Genomic DNA, 18,714 nt, shown 5'->3' with positions numbered 1-18,714 from the left:
TGTTTAACTTGATAATTTAAACTAAGCTCTTCTGTTCGTATTTGTTTTCTGTGCAATACATTTCATTCTAAACTGACCCCTAATCGTTCCAAGCTGAGTGGCAAATTATAACAACTTTCATAATTAAACCGTGCCACTTTTACTGGTTTTGCAGATTTTACAGATCATATCTTCTATCCATATAACTTTTATTGTAGTGCTTTTGTGATGAAACCAGAATAAAACGCTTTAAGTGACTTTTACTCACAGCTAGTACATGTAGAACTGCAGTTCACATGTAATTATATGGTTATGGGGAGTGCTATTTTCCTCCATTATTTATCGGTAACAAGTGATTGTCGAGAACGAGCTTCTTTGCACTTCTGATCAGCGCCTCCAGAGGGAGGTCAAAACTATTTGTCAGTCTCCAGTTGGGATTGCAAATTAGGACAGGCTCCCTGCGTGACAACCCAATGAGTCCATGGCTGCTATTATATTGTCGCTATTACGCACATCATCACAGGTAACGGTTTGATTCAAAAGGACACGTTGAATGTGAATAATAAGTCACCTTCATTTACACAATGACATAACAAAAAGACATTCAAAGATAAATCGTTTAGACTGCAGGCTGCCAGAGGACGATCTCCTGTCACTGCGCGCTTTGAACCCATCAGGAGAAAATGTTGCAAATGAAAACGATAGGCTACAACACCGGGGTATTAGGCTATAAGAATGGCCTCAGATATATTGTTTGTTTTTGATTTTATAAAGAAAAAAAGAGTGTGGCCATTGCAGAGTTTACTTGATGTAGGCTACGCTTACTCCACTTTGATGGTCTTGTTTGCAGCCTTAAAGTGAAAGAAAATGTTTTCCTATTACTTAATTGAATGAGTGCGTGAGGCGGGGGCTTGACGCGCCGCGCACTGAGCTCCTCTATGACAGAGTCGCCTTTGTTGCGTCTATCCGCCGCTGTCACACACTTTAATTCGACTCTCTTTTTCTCTCATTGAAACCGCACCACAATGACATTCAATAAGGGCCACAGAGTGAAAACCTGGTTATTTTTACATATTCTTTGGGCCGGCTCGGCAGGGGCCCAGCCAAGGGAATGAATCAGTTCTCTTTAACAGCGCAACCTCCGGGCGATCGCTTGTCCCTTTTAATGGCCAGAAATGACACATTAACCTTCAGGTGGATATGCGTCAACTTTACATTCAGCTGTTGCGTTAATGTTTGCGCGAAACTGTCATTAAAGTAGCCACACACAGGCCCAAACATTACAGGACAGAGCAAAGAAAGATGGCTAAGAGAGACTGACAGTGAGCCTAAACTTTGAACGCTATTATAGCTTATATGAAAAGGCTATGTTTCTTTTTTTAATTAGCTCTATTACCTCATTTTTTAAAATTTCAAACTGCCTTGTTTGCACTGCAGGATACAAACTAATTTCAAAGCAACAAGTTGGCACATTGTTTTTACTATTGTAAAAACGTAGTCTGCGATGTGCAGTGAAGTTGGTCCTTGTGAGCTGTACGCAGTAGGAACTTTAATGATTGCCTTATTGTGTTTAACGTTAAATCAGAATGCTTCGTGAGAGTTTGTGCAGCTCATGATAAAATGAGAGATGATAAAAGGGAGAATGGGCAGTGCCGCCTCTCGCGGCGTGGGTGGGGCTGACAAGAATAGACTACATTATGCAGTTCATTTAGTTAACAAGTGAAATAATGGGGAAGCGTGCAGTGGGAATGCCTAGAGAAAAGCACAAAATCCTATTGAGCGTAACCGTCACATGGCCGAACCGAGTCCACGCAGCTATTTAAGGGCCGCGCTGTGCCTTCAGCACCACTTCGCTGTCCACACCTCGAGGACAACACTTCTCTGACGCACGACAAGCATCTTTTCACGCGCTAAACTACAGGTCCGCAGCAATGCCACGCTCATTCCTCGTGGATTCCTTAATTTTAAGGGAGACTAACGACAAGGGGAGCGAAAACAACCCTCCGCTCTTTCCCTATGCTGTGCACTCTCCGCACCACCCACACGCGCTGCCAGGAGCGTGCCACTCGCGGAAAGCCGGGCTGCTGTGCTTCTGTCCGCTGTGTGTCACCGCAACCCAGCTGCACCCTTCACCGCCCGCACTGCCACTGCTCAAGGCGTCCTTTTCTCCGTTTGCCTCCCAATATTGCCCCTCTGCACTGTCCCGCCACTCCACGAGCAACACCGTCAACCTCAGCCATGCGCCCGGCCTCTACCAAGCTGCCTACTCTGTACCTGACCCGCGCCAGTTCCACTGCATCTCTATCGGTAAGTAGCCCACAAGCTTAGAACTTGTCAGAAACGCTGTGCTTTTTCATATTTGTCAATCCGGCTCACTCCTCGTGTTATTTTCACAGAAAGCAGTAATGGGAAACTTCAGAGCAGCAAGCGCATGCGCACAGCCTTCACCAGTACACAACTTCTGGAGCTGGAGCGCGAGTTCACCTCCAACATGTACCTGTCCAGGCTGCGACGCATCGAGATCGCCACATACCTGAATCTGTCTGAAAAACAAGTCAAGATCTGGTTTCAGAATCGTAGGGTTAAGCACAAAAAAGAGGGCAAGAGCAGCGGCCCACGGACTGGCTCTCACAACTGCAAGTGCTCAGCGGCGAGGTGCTCCGAGGAGGATGACATGCCCATCTCTCCGTCTTCATCCGAGAAAGACGACGTGGACCTGTCTGTGTCCCCTTGAACGTCTCTTACAACCCCAGCACTTGTTTTGAATAGAACCAAAAAAAGACTGCTCCGCTGCGACCAGTTCCTTGTACATAAACAGAGATTTTAATCAGGCCTTGTCCTGAGTATTGTATAGCTGTATACATGTTGTACGCTTTGTATGTAGTTTTTTTCTGAAAACGGTCAAATTGTTGTTGCCAATCCAATAAGTGTGAGGCAGATTTGCAACACAAACGATGAGACTATAACAACAGTGTTGTTAATGTGTTTGATTACACTATTTTGTAAAACAAACGGAGAGTTATAAGTTAAGGATACAGTGACAAAAAACTGGAGATCGACCCGCTGTCATTGAGAGAAATCTCAAATTATATCTTCAATGTGATGGAATACTATTTATTTATTTAAAATGTTGATAAATAAAATATTTCTGAGCTGTGAATAATCCTGTCTGAGTTCAAATTGTCTTTACGCATCACTGTCACACTGCGCGTAAAACCATGCGGAATGTTGAGGTTTAACGGAGGAACTAATTGCCTCTGTGATAAAACATTTATGTAACAATAACAGAGCAAAGCTTCTGTTGTGTTTTTGTTTTTGAACGGCAGCAACGTGTTCAAAGACATTGCAGTTAAGCCACATTTGACTTTGTGCGCATATTCGTCACGTTTAAGAAAAAGGTTACAGCCTGGGTTTCCAATCCGTAGGGAATAAACAAATAATCAGGATCATGGTTAGGATCATTAGTACATTTTCTTATTACAATTGTTCTTTAATGGCTAGAAAATGTAGTAGCAAATTTAGGTTTAACCACTGGACCACGGTCCACGACGCAGACGGGATCCAAAAGCGTCAAATGCGTCAAGATAAAGCCGGGTCGTTACGCGCGCTTCTCTTCGGGACACCAAGTCCAGGTTTTTTGAAGGACCCACTCTGCTGAAGTGACCCGTCTCGTGTGACTGGGCTCATAATGAATATACGCTTGTATAATGCTGAGTGTATCTCCAGATATTGATCTCACATGAAAATAAATGAGGGACAGAGACTGTTTGGTGTCAGTGACCTGCATTGTTCCATTGTTTGCTCGACTCTTTGCTCGATGCTCTACTTTATTGACACTTGGTGAACTCAGCCGAGAAAACACTTTAACAGCTAAAGTCAAATATAGAAAGATACAAAAGGCTAAAATATTAACAATTGTCACCAACGAAGACCTGTGCGCACAGGCATTATAGATAACCAAATGCCACTTTGAGCCACAATTTAAAAACATTGCGATGTGTAAGAGTAAATGCGTCAAGAATGCTTTTATAATTTGTAGATATGAATTTAAATCTACAGTTTAAGGTGTATTTATGTTTGTGATACTAACATCTTTCTGACCTGTGCGCCACGTTAATGTGTGAATGTGTTTTACGCAGGGCCACAGTTGCTACAGAAGTGCAACTTTTGAGTCGAAATAGCGCTCTTTTGGAATGCTGTGTTATAAACACAACTTGCCTCTACGAAACCTGCGTCTAAATAATATTGAAGGACCTAATAAGTCCGTTAGAAGTAGGATAGTCCATATTGTGGCCATCAGCGTGCCATTTCTTGACGCACAGGTCCATTTGCAGACTACTTTAATTTAAAGTCCACTAAACGATTTTTACAAGCCTCTAATATTTGCATCTGTTTAGGTATAGGATTAGACCATTTTGTTAATTGCACCATAGAGCTCCATTTTGCTCACAACGCACTGTGCAAAGCGCCCTTTATCCGCTCAATAGCCTGGGGGTATGCGCCCTGGGGGAGCTTATACGCTCCTGCTCCAAATGCCCAAATTATTTATTCTTAATTTTGTGCCGATCAATTCATTGAAGCAAAAGGGACTACGGTGTCTTTTAGAAAAGAAGAAAAGGGGATTGTGGACGTAACCTTGACGGAGCTGAGTAGGGCTCCCCTGACGCTGGAGAGCCGCTTGAGTCAACAGGCGCCCATCTAGCAGACTCGCCCTTGTCTTTATTCGCCCTAATTTTTTATTTACGGCTTTTCTTTGACATGTCTCTTATCTATCAGATTAAAAGAACAGCTTGTAACAAATCAGTCTGCACGATTTACAACAGCATTAAAAGGGGACAAAGGGAGCAGGCAGTCAGTACCTGAGAGTCTGGTAGACGGCGCGGCGCTGCAGCTGATTCGATGGTTTGAAAATACGCACGAAACAAAATACTTGAATCCTGAAAAAGAGCCTTTGTACGTTTCTTTAGAAATCAAGCAATTCTGCATGACAAAGGACAATTAATAAGCCGTCTTTTCACGACCAGCAGCTGGTTTCCCCGTCAAGGAAAGTTGGAAAAAATTCAGACTGAATGCGCGCAAAAGCCCTTTGCGCGCAGACAGCAACCCAAGGTGACCCATTTGGCACAGTTAAAATAACCAAGCTGAAGTAAAAGCGAGGGAACTGTCAAAAACATTTAAGCTGAAATATCTTGAAATTGCAAATCCCTTTATGTGGAGGGACGCTGCCGATGTGGGTTAGTGGTACAAAGGAGGTGGTTAAGTTGGAGAGGCTTTGGAAACGGACACGTGGCTTCTCAATGAGAGCTCTTTTGGATCCGCGTGGCTTTCTGTGGCAGTGCACATTCACTCAGTTTAAACTTGTTCAGCACAGTAAAGACGAGATATACTTTTAACTAGTTAAACATTTTACCCCAACAAAAAGTTTGCAAACATTTGACACACTTTGAACGTTGTAACAGCTTGTATTTGTGCAATTTAAGCGACACAAAAACGTTGATCCAAGTTGAATTTCCTGTCCTAATAGCAAGTTATGGAGTTAATCAAAACTTTCAAGCTAAAATATGACTGTTTTCTTATTTGTTAACAGAACTTCTAACATAATGAAGAAAACACTTTTACTTGTTTCGTGTGCGTCAGTTACAAAGTGGGTACTTTCTTTCTGGTATGAGCACACGCTGCATATACAGTATTATTTTTGTCGCTTGCTGTTAACTTATTCATCAAACACTAACGTAAACTGAACGGGTCTCTTTACAAAGACGTTAGTGTCTTATAGCACAAGGAAAGTCTGAGCTGCATATAATATGTTTAAAAGCTAATCAGTGATGGGAGATGGAGTAGCACGCAGCGTTCCCCCTCTTCTTCTAATTGAATATTCAACGCGCGCGCCGTGCCTCGCCTTTGCGTGCCTTTTTCAGTCAGTCCACAGAATACGCCTTTTAATTCTCGACCAATACATTGCCGTGTCAGAGGTCGACAAAATAATGAACTGCGCGCACAAGTGACCTCGCCAGTCACCAAACGTTCGCTATTCCTCTGAATGGAACGGGTTTGCGCACACAGTTGTCAGCTGCATATAGACTATGTTATATAATAGGCTATTGATATAACAATGAACAGTATGTGTTTAGAGCTGCCTGTTCACTTCATTTTAGGAGAATTCGGAGAATCGACAACGTGAACATGTACATGTTTTGAATGTTCCTGGCAATGATGATAGAACCCAAAACAGTCTGTTAGAATAAAGACATTGTGTCTGTCTATAATAATAATAATAATAATAATAATAATAATAATAATAATAATAATAATAATAATAATAATAATAATAATAATAATAATAATAATAATAATAATAATAATAATAACAATAACAATAATAATTGTTGTGTTTGGTGCAATTTTGCCATTCAACAGATTTAAAACTATAATCCGATTTTTGTCTCATTCTACATTTCTTCATCAACAGGTGTAACTTATGCAGAGGATTACGAGGGTTTGCAGCTGAACTGTGCTCTCGGCAGATCCGTAGGCTAAAGGAGTCTGCAAATGCTCAAAAAGTTCGCCTGCTGACGATGAACCACAGCTAAAAGCAGTGTGGACTAGGAGCGCCACCTGCTGGTGATACAAAGCGTTCGTACGTTCTCACTAAACTAGACTGTGCCTTTGCACGTTTGTCCTTATTGGCCTGGAAAGAAAGTATTGAGAACACGTGATACATTCAAATAACTCTACCATTCTATTTTTTATTTTATTTATTTTATAACAATCCTCTTTAGTGTCTTTACCCAAACGTTTAGAAAAGCCCATCTGCAAAAGTTATTCAGAAGAAAATTTCATTACAAGCTACAAAACAGCAGTAAATCAGTTTGTTTATTTGGCCGGGACAGTGCATGTTAATGAACATGGGTCTCATGCATGTAAACAAGCCACACTGGATTGTAGCCTTGGGCTAATTTCCATCCATCGTCCCCCACGAGCACTCTCTAACACACTCACATTCATCCTGGCCTATTGTACATGTTTTTTGTGGTACGGGAAACCAGAGTACCCGGAGGAAACCTACACAGACACGGGGAGAACATGCAAACTCCACACAGAAAGGCCCGGTCCCTGGTGGGAATGGAACCCAGACCTTCTAGCTGTGAAGCACGAGCACTAACCACTGTGCTACCGTGCTGCCCAAGTTTATTTTTCACAACACAAGCTCTGTTTAACTCTTAATAGTTTCTCATTCTGAAAGATTTCTAATGATGCAGCAGCTTAAATATAATACAGTCAGTGTCCAGAGTCGTCTGAAAGCATTGCAGCACAGTCTACAAAAAACACGTATCCTAAACGTGTGTTTGATCTTCAGTAACCCCTTCTTCAACCAGAACAAGACAGAAATCTAATGGCTTTATCACAAAATATTCAGTTTATCTTTGTAATAGTATTACTTTATATTCATAATATTTATTTATAAATAGGCCTATTAGCTTTACGGTCAGACCTATAGTCAAAATGTTAAACTCTTTAAGGGGATCATTATCAAAAGACAAATCGCGGTTTGAATATATAAAAATTAAACATACAATTGTGAGCATATTAGGAAATATTGTGAAATATATGACTAAATTCTGCACATTTGTGTAGAAATAAACATCTTTTGTTTTCATCAGTAAAATGATTACAAGTCACAGTGTTACTTTATTAACTCACCACAGCAATAAAACGAAAACACTCCCAAATGTTATCAACATGCGGTCGTGTAGTTTAATCTGTTGTGCCACTCGTTGGACATAATGTAAACATTAAGACAAAATATATTTTTCTAATTTGAATGATGTGGGGGCATACTGTACATTTAATTCTTGCAAAGGAAGTGAAGTAGACAGCAATGCTGCAGTATAAACAGTAACTTCTTCATGTGACATAATAAACTAACTAAACCATAATATACACAGAGAACGTGTTTTTGGTTGTTTTAAGTTCATTAAGACATTGTTGAAACTCTGTTGGATCTCTCATATGTTGATTCTACCATTTGAATAATGGATAATAGTTTGATGATCCCATGACTTACATTGGTCTTCGGTTCCTCCCATTGCTCTTATATTTGCTGACATACAGCTGTATATACAAACACAGTGTAGTTTGTGCAGTCACTCAATCTGCCTGTGGCTCCTGCTGTCAAAGATCATGGACCTCCTCTGCGGTTGGTAGAAACAGCTGGTGGAAGTCTCCAGTCTCTGTCCACTTTTGGGAATAGTCATTGTGTTTTGCACTTGTTCAGACGCCCTGCAGTTCTCAGACGTTGTGTCATTGAGACTCCTGATGGAGGAGAGGAGTTTGCCGTCATCGCCAGAGGAAGGGTAGTCCATGATGGGGAACGGAGGGCTCAGCAGGACCAGACTTTGAGGTCTCTGTCTGTTCCTAAACGAGGATCTCTGCAAAAGGTTGGACTTATTTGTACGAGGAGCATCCACAAACACCTCCAGGCTGGGCGCGTGCCGTCGCGTGATGACCGGTAACTCCGCTGGAGGCTCCACTGACTTCTCCACATGAGCAGCTTTGGCCACCTTTGGCACTGGCACTTTGTTTTCCAGTTCTTCTTTCAGTTCAATCATCACCGGTGGGGGTGCATTGCTTTTCTCTGAAGGTTTTGCAGATTCTTTTTCCTCTTCAGTCACTGCATCTTTCTCAAGTCTAGTGTGAGGTATCTGGCTGTACTGCACTTTTGGTGGGATGACGGGTACAGCTTTGGCCTGACAAGTCTTTATCATGAAGGCTGTGCGCACCGAGGACACACTGACCGGCGCTGAGTTTCTGCGAAGTGGTGCCTGATTATCATTCAGAAATAAATCTAGCTCTGATAAGCAGTTGTGCACGCTCCCAGGCTGCAAACCCTTTTGACAAAACTCAGCGGAACCAAGGTTTTGCTGGTGAGAAATATCCCGGATGCAGCGATGTCCCAAATCTAGATTAAGTGAGTATGGTCTATGTCGTGATGAAGTTTTTTCCTCTTTTCTGTCCAAAGCAGCTGCCTCGTGAGACATTTGTCTATGAAACCGCTGTGCTGATGCCACATTCTTGTGTTTGCCTAAGCTGGACTTGTGAACTTGTAAAGTGGCATTGCTCATCCGTGAGGGCACATATATCCACTTAGTGTCTGGTTTACTGCTTGGAGGTACATTCCCAGAGTGAGTCTTTGTCAATGAAGGTTTAGTGGAAGACTTGTTAATGTCTGATATTGCTTGTGAAGTGTTGGTTTCCTTTGCGACTGTAGCTCCCCCTTCTGACTCTGATGGAGCGAGTTGCTTGAATAGCTCCTCCACATCAGGAGAGTGCAGTGGGCTGGTCACCCACTGTTTGGCTGAGTTCAACTCCTCCCAAGGCTCCACTAAGTCCAGCTCCTCTGCATGTCCATCTTCATTTTCCAGCTCCAAAATACTTCTCCTTTCCTCCAGACAAACTGATAGCCTCGGGACACCATCGAGTTCAAGAACAAGGTTTTTCCGAAGTGAATCTTGTGATATGCTGTTGTTTTTGTGAAGATGTGCTTCAGGAATCTCCGCTGATTTCTGAGATAAAGGGTCATCATCTTTTGGTGAAGGAGCCAAATTCTGCGTTATATTATTATTAACAGTGACTGTCTTTGAAGGCAGTTGATCAGCTTTCTCTTCTCCATCTGATATTTTTGAGAGCTGTATGTTGTCTCTGCTACCACCTAAAACAAAATCGAAGTCTTTACGCAGAGAAGCCAGTAGGTCCGACTCAGAGGGCTGTTTCTTTGCTGGTTCAGATCCAGTCTTTCCGTGGTCCAGTGATGACAAAGAAGACATTTCTTTACACAATAGCGTCAGCGATGGTGTGCTTTGACTTCTCTTGGACTTGACATCATGGCTCAACTTTAAACCATCATACGACTTCTGTGTCCCGAAAACAGGTTTGAAAGTTTCATCCAGGAGGTTGATTTCCGGTTCACTTATCTTTAGCTCTGGATGGAGGTCAGTCAAGTGTCCTTTCCCAATTGATGATACCTTTTCCTGTAAAATTACACAATAATTAGAGTGTGTTGGTTTATTGTTATTACCAAGGCTGTGTTTTTTTAAATTGACACTGGAGCCATTACCAGTTTCTTAGGTGTAGGTGGATTGTGTAGATCTTCTCCACTAGAGGGCGCTGTCTGGCCTTTTGCATTCCCAGTGAGTGAGTCTTCAGATTCAAAACTATGTGCACTTTTCTGACTCTCCTGAGATCCATCATTTCTCAAATCTGAAAAATAAAGCGTTTTGTTATTTGGCCTGAGCAAAAAGGCGTTTGAAGTAAAATAATAAAACATCTCACCATCTGACTGAATGGAGCTGCCCTCTTCTTTCTTGAGCTTCTCACTCTCTTGTTGCTTTTTGGTTTCCAGTTGTGGGGCAGTGCTGTTCTTTCTCAAGCTACCCAGCTCTGGGATCTTCAGGGCTGCTGCTTTGTCTTTGGCCAGGCTCCTGCAGGGCGTGCTGTTGGAGCTGATGACCGCAGACACACGCAGAGGCACAGACACAGCAAAAGGCTCCGAGATGTTGAGGGCCCTGCGCTGGTGCCGTGGGGACGACTCCAGAGGAAAGAAGTTCCCAGAGAAAGAGGGCCGCGAGGAGGTACTGTGGGACGAGTACAGCATCCTCCTGCTTTTAGGAGACGTGGGCTGGAAACTTCTGAGGTCCTCTCCTTTGTAGACTTTTAGTTGCTCTGGAAGCGTTTTCTGAGAGGGGAGTGAGGTCCCCAGTGGACTGTCCTGGTCCATGTGTGTCGTCCATCCCGCTGTTGCTCCACTGGGCCTGATCCCTTTAATCTCCCAGGTCGCTTCATCCTCACTCAGGTCAAACAGACAGTCCGAGCCCAGAGTTCGCGACTTCACATCTGGAGCAAAAAAGCTCCCTGGTCCAGAAGCCGCACTGCCTCCCATTCTCTCATCGTCTGATCATAAAGAGCAGATGTGTGAATCATATGTTTGAAAGACTTTCAATGTATCTGGTTTTGTTTTACCTGTTGGTAATGAGCACAGCGACTCCATGCTCCTGGATTTTCGGCTTTTTGCCTTTTCTGTAATGAAAATACGCTATTAATCGCTATTAATACTTAAACAAGACATTTTTTAATTTCATGACAATTTCATCTAATTGAAGTCTTTTATGTTACAGAATCAGAAGATGTAATTTCAGCTTAAAAAAATACAAAAAACAAACTCCATATGTATACAGATATATTTTGACAATCAATATAAAGTATTGTCTTGACATAAAGTTTTTCATTGAAGAATACACTGAAGAACACTGAACAATACTATAGTAGCATGACATATTTATTTCCAACTGTCCAACCTGTGATCCCTTGTGCTCTGATGAACACGCTGCCGTTGCGGCTCAGTTTTCCCTTGGAATCCACAGACTTTCCCAAGTTAAAAATGGACTTCCACTTTTTAGATTTTCCTGAGAATTTCCTCCTAAAAAAGAGATGTGACATGCTAAACACTGACACTGAATTACGGAATACACAAATGTATGTCTTTAGAGTTCATACTTGCTGTCTAATTCGATGACAGTGTGGTAGAGCTGAGCAGTGCTGGGGTCCGGCAGGCTGTTCTCTCTCTGACGCTCTCTGTGCACAGGATGGTTGGGGCTCAGGGATCGGGCCTGAGCCTCCTCTAGACTCATCAGTTTCATTGGTCCAGACGCTCCGCTGATGGGCAGAGTGGCATACTTCTCCCCACACATTAAACCTGGAAAGAATTAGCATTTATGTTTATGATTCTTTGAAATTGCACAGGTTGTTTTGAAATAGTATGGGCATCATAGTTACCCTCTCTGGGTTTCATTGGCACTGCACTACCATTGAAGATCTGTTCGGTGTGGTTGAGAATGAACTCGATGATTGACTGCTGCACTCTGACTTCTTTGAACGCCATGTCCCCATTGCTTGTAGAACCCTCAATATCTTTTGACCTAAATCGCAGCAAATAAGTTTGGTCAGTAATTCTGAGTTCTGCTTTTGCCCTGTGGCTTGCATTACCGATCGGTCTTTACCTCAGCAAATTGGGAGCCCACACCAGGGCCAGGTTCCTTGTGTGCATGTTGGTCTTTGTGCTCAAGGTGGCGAGGCGAGCCAGATGCTTGGTCAGGTACTCCAGCGTCCTGTGAATAAATGACAGTTCAGATACAATTTGTTTGTTTGGTTTTTACACGAGCATTACGTTAATAAGTTTAAACTGTACCTGAAGTGAGCAGTTGGCAGTTCTTTGATGGCCTTCTGAATGTGGGAGAGTTTATCATGGTCCCCTTGGACGGAAACTGCTTCCTGTGACAGTCACATACACATAAAATGATAAACTATTGTTCAGAATGTATGTATGTATGTTCAGAATCACTGAGGTCTGAGATAATTTCTGTAATGCAGCCCAATACAAAATTCTTCTTATATTGAGCTTCCATATATATATAGTCATAGTCACTTTGTTTCGCCTTTTGCATGGACTACAACAGCAGAACCAACAGTATTGAAACTGTGATATTTGGCTTTTAAAGGTTTGATATAGTGGTTCTTTTATCAGGTTCTTCCTCAGTTCGCATTGCTCCTTAGCTTTGCAAAAAGTTTTCTACAACACTGCATCACTGTTCCCCAAGCAGGAGGCAGGCACGAGTAGCATGAGAACTACTGTATAAATGCCCAGATATGCAAATGACCCGGGTAAGTAAACAGAGAGCTCCACAGTGTAGCATTCCTGTTGCTCTCCTTCTGTAGGCCCATTCACATCTGCAGGTAGGCCATGAAATGCAGCTAAAGCACTGTATTAAGTCGAGATTTATTGAGGACTGGAACATGTTACTGAAGAAATATTTTTCCAACACGTTGCTCGCACTAATCTTTCATTTTGCTACAAATATGGATGTAATGAATTCACAATATACCAGACGGTAAACAGTGTGGTGGTCTACTCACAGTAAACTTGGTGTACAGCTCATATGTGAGGAGAGGATTGGGAAGCTCCCTGAAGTACAGCTTACATAAAGATCCCACACAGTGGATGTCCTGGAGGTACACTTCCTTAGTGAGGTCAGGGCACGCCTCGGAGCAGAATTCCTGCCTGTGCACATGGACACACGCATTAGTAATATGTCAGTTTTGCATAATCAATAAAGTCAACTTTATCAATATATTTCTTATGCATTTCACCAGCAGTAGTTACTTAATACTAATTTACAAAGGACATCACAATTTTCTTATATCAGTCTGAAACATTGCAGCTCCCTAAAGATTTGCAGTATAAATGTATGTACCAACAACTCTCATAGCACCAATGTATTTTGTTTGTGTAGCTTAAAGTTGTGGCGCACTCAGTCACAGCGGCTCAGGACTTACACCTAAACACAATTTCGTTGTACGGTTTTACAATGACAAATAAACTACTTACTTACTTTCTTACATACTTTCTTACTTACTTACTTACTTAGATGCCAGGTTGTAATAGTAATAGTAATGATGATCATTTAATTCAGTGAAGCAATAATTTAATGAAGAAATGTTGGGAAAAAATGTGATTTTAATTTTCAAACTAATGACAGGAAGTGACATAGATAGAGATTAAGTTCCACAGCAGTTTGAGTGAGTCACTCATTTCATTTCCCATTGACATAACATAGTTGTACGGCAACAGTTTTAAAGTGTTTGCCTCTATCTACAGTATGTCATGTCCTGTCAGTGTCCAATAAGGAAGTAAAACTATAAAGTTTAAACATCACAAAAATGAAGGAGAGGTGGGTAAAATGTTTAGCAAAATCAAAACAATGGCACACAATTTCATTGTACGCTTGTACAATGACAAATAAAGCACTTACTTACTTACTTACTTATTTACTTACTTACTTATATGCACTTTAAGATTACATTATATATTGTGATTCTAGACTAGAGATACAACACTTTCATTACAAACCACTAGCATGGTGGTCTAGTTGTTTGGTTCATTCCTCGAATAATTGTAGAAATGTAGGAGGTACCTAAGGCTTCCCTTCTGTCTACTCTATACATACACTACTGTATAGAAGGCTTATGAAAGCATGTCTGTCCACTTTTCATGCTTCAAAATCAGTAATGCAACTACTTCATCTGCAACAAAATATTACATCATGACTGTTTCTTACTACTTGTGCTTTTTCTTTAGAGCAGTGCTGACCAAAGTACGGCCCGGGGACCAAATGCAGCCCAATTTTGGATGGTCTTCAAGCTTCTTGTTGATTTGGCACACATTATCAGATATTGCAAATGTAATCATTCTGATAATAGCATCATAAAGTAACATTTCCCTGTGAGATGGAGCAGCATTAAGCACCCAAGTCTAAATAACGTCAATATGCGGCTCTCAATGTTAAAAGTGAACAGAGGTTATGTTGATGTTTGCAGATTAAGGTTTTCATACCTGAGACGTTGGATGTTTGAAGTGACGCCCGACAGTCTGTAGATTCCATCCACAATGCCATGTTTCTCTATGAACTCTGCACACTTTCTCAGGACCAGAGGAACTAAAGGCAAGAAGCACATCCATACAGTTGCATTATATAACTTAACTTGTGCATGAACAACACAGCAACGTTTTGTTTGTGATCAACTTAGACAGTGTCCAAATCTTCATTGTACAATTAGGAAACTATTGCACATGTAATTGTTCTCTATGGCTATGGGGCTGTTCTGCTCTCTATTCCTGAGGGCTTGTGATTGTAGGTGGACATTGGCAGGAAGTTAAAAATGGTTTGTTTGTTTCAGAGGAAGGCTGACACACCCAGTTCTTGTAGTCGGTATTACTTACGACATTTCCTCTAATAGAAAAGTGCTTTTGAAATCTTAACCACTGGCCCACACACTTCAGCCCCCTGATATATCAGACCTAGTTTGTTTGGATTCAGCTTGTGATTTACGCACTGATTCTGGTCTGACCACAACTTCCTCTTTATAGCACCCAAAATAATGATCATGTACTACTAAATATGGAAAGACAGAGGGTATGTGCAAAGAGTGAATCACCGACTGTGACCATGAAAACAATGCTGACATGGACTGTAGGCGTCGTGATGATGTCACTGAGATCTCGAAACCTTATTGGCAGCAGATTGTCCCAGCTCTATGATGTCAGAGGAAATGAAATCGATCTCACTTAGTCCAGTCTCTAATTCACATAACTTCATTATTTGATTAGATTGATATAAATATTTTTTTTTATGCGAATTCAGTAATTTGTCTGTACACTCCTGACATTGTGTTATTGGCTTTTTGTCACACCATTGTGCAAAAATAGCTGCTCTATTTAAAGTTCTGCGTAAAGTTGGGAGACTGATTTACTCATAAAACACGTAAATACATATATGCCAATAAAAAGTATAATTTTCGAAACTTAATAAGCAACTCACTTAACTCACACGCGTAATTTAAATGTAATTTCTCTATAATAACAGCAGACACCCGGAATCTACATCATTTACATTCTCGTGAATTAGGTTTAATTAAGAGTTTTAGCGACGTGCCTGTGGTCTAACCTTGGTGAGCAGCTCCGCAAACTCTGCTGCCTCTGTTTGTTGTCCCTGCAGTTGAGACTCTCAGCCTAGAGTGAGGGAGAGTCTGACTGTAAAAGCCGAACAATGCCAGACAGATAGGAACTGTTTGTGAGTTCATGATGGTAAATGGAGAGGTTGCAGCTACTTCTCCGTGGTCGACTTTACAAGAACTCTCCTTTTGTCCGGCGTTATTGACACTGCTATAAACGAGTGAATAGAACAGTTTGTTTTAGTATTGTTGTGTGTACTGGAGCATCAGGCACTTGGGTTCAATCTAAGGCCAGATTTGTCCAGAAATGACTGAGGTCAGAAGTGTTTGGCTTATTTGGAATAGCATTGCACTTTGACCACTTTTAATCTGCAAGTCTGCATATTAATGGTGGATTGTCTTTTGCAGGATTTAGATATTAGGAAAATGTTTACAATGTAAATATAGCATGTATTATTATCTATTCCATTAGAGGCTTCTTCATTGTCTGTTCGTAGATGTTTCTCTCAATTTGATCTATCCTTCAGTGTTGTCTATTGTACATGTTTTGATGTATTCTGACAAGAGGTGTACTAACCACAAAGCAAAAATGATAGAAGCGTTTAGGTATTTTAGTATGTTTTTTAGAGTTTTGTTCTTGAATATATTCTTATTGTTACTTTTGTGTCACTGTATTGCTGCTTATTTAAAGCCTATTTTACTATAGCAGCACCAGCAGCCTCTATATCTGTCTTTCAAATGGCACAAACTGGAGCCTAATATCTAAGTTTTGTCATAGATAACGTGGACTGAGGCTTCATTGTCTGAACTTTAGAGATAATTCACACCAGTATCAGTGGTGGGGGGACAACATGTCTGCTGGACATCCAGCACACTGGAGCACAATGAGATACCTCCTCCCTCACTTCCTGTCCCGCTTGCCCCGCCTCACCCAAAGCCCTGTCCACTCAGTCCAACAGCCTCTTCCTTAAGTTATTTTCAACCCCTATTCATTCAGCCTGTCACTGCACATTGTCATTTTAGCGTTTTCAGGAAATGCTGTCAATGTTCCAGCCTTTGTAAACTTAGGAGGGTCTGAATTGAAATAACTAAGCATATTTTTAGGACACTTTTCCATACATTTTTTCTTAAGTTGTCAGCAGCACCGCCCTGTTGTCCGTCACTTACACTTAATAGTCAAATTAAATGATTCAAAATGTGAGAGAGAGCCCCACCCAATGACACATTAACTTTTTAATTCTGTCACAGGGGGAATGAATGAGCGTGCATAAACTAAAACACATGTACTTCTCTGTAGAGTCCACAGTAAGCATTTCCACTGGGCCAACCAACTCTGCCTGTTCTTAACTTTCTCTCTTTTTCTTCTGCCATAATAAGTTATGTGTTGGCTCTTTCTCCCAACTTTGCTTTAGACTAGTCAAAGGTCTGATATGCTTGACTTATAGCTGCATTTTCAAACTCTCAGATAGTTTACCATCTTGTCCTGTGCTCTGTAGATGCTCGATCAAGTCACAGCCGAACGCATTGTCAGTTCCCTTCTTCTTAGACTTCTGCTTGGTAGCTTTATTCCTCATGTGTCTCCTCTTAACGCTCCCAGCGACGAAAACCGGCAGATCCCCTCCACTGCGACAGATCCATATGTTAAACTGAATTGGTCAGAAGAACAAAAAATCTCAGCAGTGGACTCCCGAAAAGCCTGCATTCGCTCGCTTGTCTTGACTTCAGCGGTGATGTCACGCTCCCCAGCTTTACTTGAAGATGTTTGTGATCATGATCTTTGCGATGGTAGTTTTGGCAGTAGGACGTGGCAGTGCTGTTCCTCCGAAGGCTTGAGCAGAAACAACATTAGACTCTGCTCGGAGTTTCCTGTTGTTTTTTTAGCCCCAGTCCAGTCGCCCTGCTCTGTTATATCTCCTCCTCTTTCCCCTCTCTCTCACAGACACACAAGCGCCTTTCACAGCTGCACAGAGCCACCACATACACCATAGAACAGCTCCCATAATGCTTCTCATGGCCCGCATAGTTTAATTAGTGCTATATGGCTGTGCTTACTAACGGGTGCCCTGGTTAGATGAAAGGGTGCATCTTTGTTTGTAACATTCTTACTTACAGCCACACTTCATAACTTTAATGAATACTCATCTCAATCATCTATGTAATACAAGAGTCCAATGAATCGATGATTGAGATTAATTTTCACATTCTTCTTTTGAAGAATTGGAGGATTCTTGTAACATCTGTGAGCTTCACCAGCCTGGCACATACAGTGAGAACCATATGCTTATACACTTCATAAAAAGACACATTTGCATGGTTTTCTCACTGTCAGACATGAAACCAGAATTAACTTATGTTTTTTTTTTTAGGTCAATTAGAATTATAAAAAATATTTCTATTTGTCAAATTCCAGAAGAATGAGAGATAGAATTTTAGATAAAAAAATGTTTAATTACTTTTTACAGAACCAAAAGTTTACATACACTAAGATTACTATACCTTAAAACAATTTGGGAAAGTCCAGAACTTGGAAGCACAAGTCTGGCTCATCCTTGGGTGCAATTTCAAGATACTTGAAGGTGCCACTTTCACTGGTTCAAACGATGATGGAAATGACCAGCCATCCTACAGATCAGAAAGAAGGCGGGTTCTGTGTCCCAGAGATGAACGTGCTGTGTCTGAAATGTGAATATTAACCCAAGAACAAATGCAAAAGACCTGGTGAAGATGCTGAAACTGGTAAGAGTTTGTCATTATCCAGGGTGAAACAAGTACTGTCCCAACATGGGCTGAGAGGGAACTCTGCCAGGAAGAAGCCCTTACTCCAAAAGAAACATCAAAAAGCCAGATTAGAGTTTTCAAATAAAAAAGGCTTAAATTTTTGGAGACATATCTTGTGGTCTGACAGAAAAAAATAATGACCATCGTCACGTTTGGAGGAAAAAAAGGGAATCTTGCAAGCCTGAGAACACCATCCCAACTGTGAAATACGGGGGTGGCAGCATCATGCTGTGGGGTTGTTTTGCTGCGGGAGGGATTGGTGCACTATGTGGAAATATTGGAGCAACATCTCAAGACATCAGACAGGAAGTTAAAGCTTGTGCGCAGATGGGTCTTCCAAATGGACAATTCTGAAAGCATACGGCCAAACTTATTAAAATTCTAATTGACCTAGGA

At 41.5% G+C, this 18,714-nt stretch overlaps 2 protein-coding genes across 2 annotated transcripts; one reads left to right on the top strand and one right to left on the bottom strand.

The window, feature by feature from the left end:
• Positions 1-1,771: 1,771 nt before the first annotated feature.
• gsx1 (GS homeobox 1) lies at positions 1,772-3,101 on the top strand (the record flags this gene model as incomplete). The annotated part of the gene is given in 3 exon segments (XM_079566203.1): positions 1,772-1,800; positions 1,802-2,286; positions 2,376-3,101. Coding segments are annotated over 3 exon segments (852 nt in total). The 3' UTR covers positions 2,714-3,101.
• Positions 3,102-7,288: 4,187 nt separating this feature from the next.
• On the bottom strand, positions 7,289-17,422 carry arhgap31 (Rho GTPase activating protein 31). The gene is made up of 12 exons (XM_079565729.1): positions 17,015-17,422; positions 14,423-14,525; positions 12,946-13,090; positions 12,221-12,303; positions 12,033-12,140; positions 11,809-11,951; positions 11,530-11,728; positions 11,331-11,452; positions 10,996-11,052; positions 10,309-10,926; positions 10,094-10,236; positions 7,289-10,007 (listed from the first exon to the last, which is right to left on the bottom strand). The coding sequence occupies exons 1-12, from the start codon at positions 17,112-17,114 to the stop codon at positions 8,124-8,126; spliced, it is 3,705 nt and encodes a 1,234-aa protein (XP_079421855.1). The 5' UTR covers positions 17,115-17,422; the 3' UTR covers positions 7,289-8,123.
• Positions 17,423-18,714: the final 1,292 nt, after the last annotated feature.

Source organism: Gobius niger (assembly GCF_951799975.1).
Source record: "Gobius niger genome assembly, chromosome: 11".
Lineage (NCBI taxonomy): Eukaryota > Metazoa > Chordata > Actinopteri > Gobiiformes > Gobiidae > Gobius > Gobius niger.
This window is presented reverse-complemented; position numbering and strand designations above follow the sequence as displayed.

What these genes read in the sequence shown, in the direction of transcription:
- arhgap31 (XM_079565729.1), bottom strand. Translation starts at nt 17,114, where the DNA reads ATGAGGAATAAAGCTACCAAGCAGAAGTCTAAGAAGAAGGGAACTGAC. An exon ending in GCCAATGAAACCCAGAGAGG is followed by an intron (nt 11,729 to 11,808) that starts GTAACTATGATG and finishes AATTCTTTCCAG; the next exon opens with GTTTAATGTGTGGGGAGAAG. An exon ending in GTCATCGAATTAGACAGCAA is followed by an intron (nt 11,453 to 11,529) that starts GTATGAACTCTA and finishes TCTCTTTTTTAG; the next exon opens with GAGGAAATTCTCAGGAAAAT.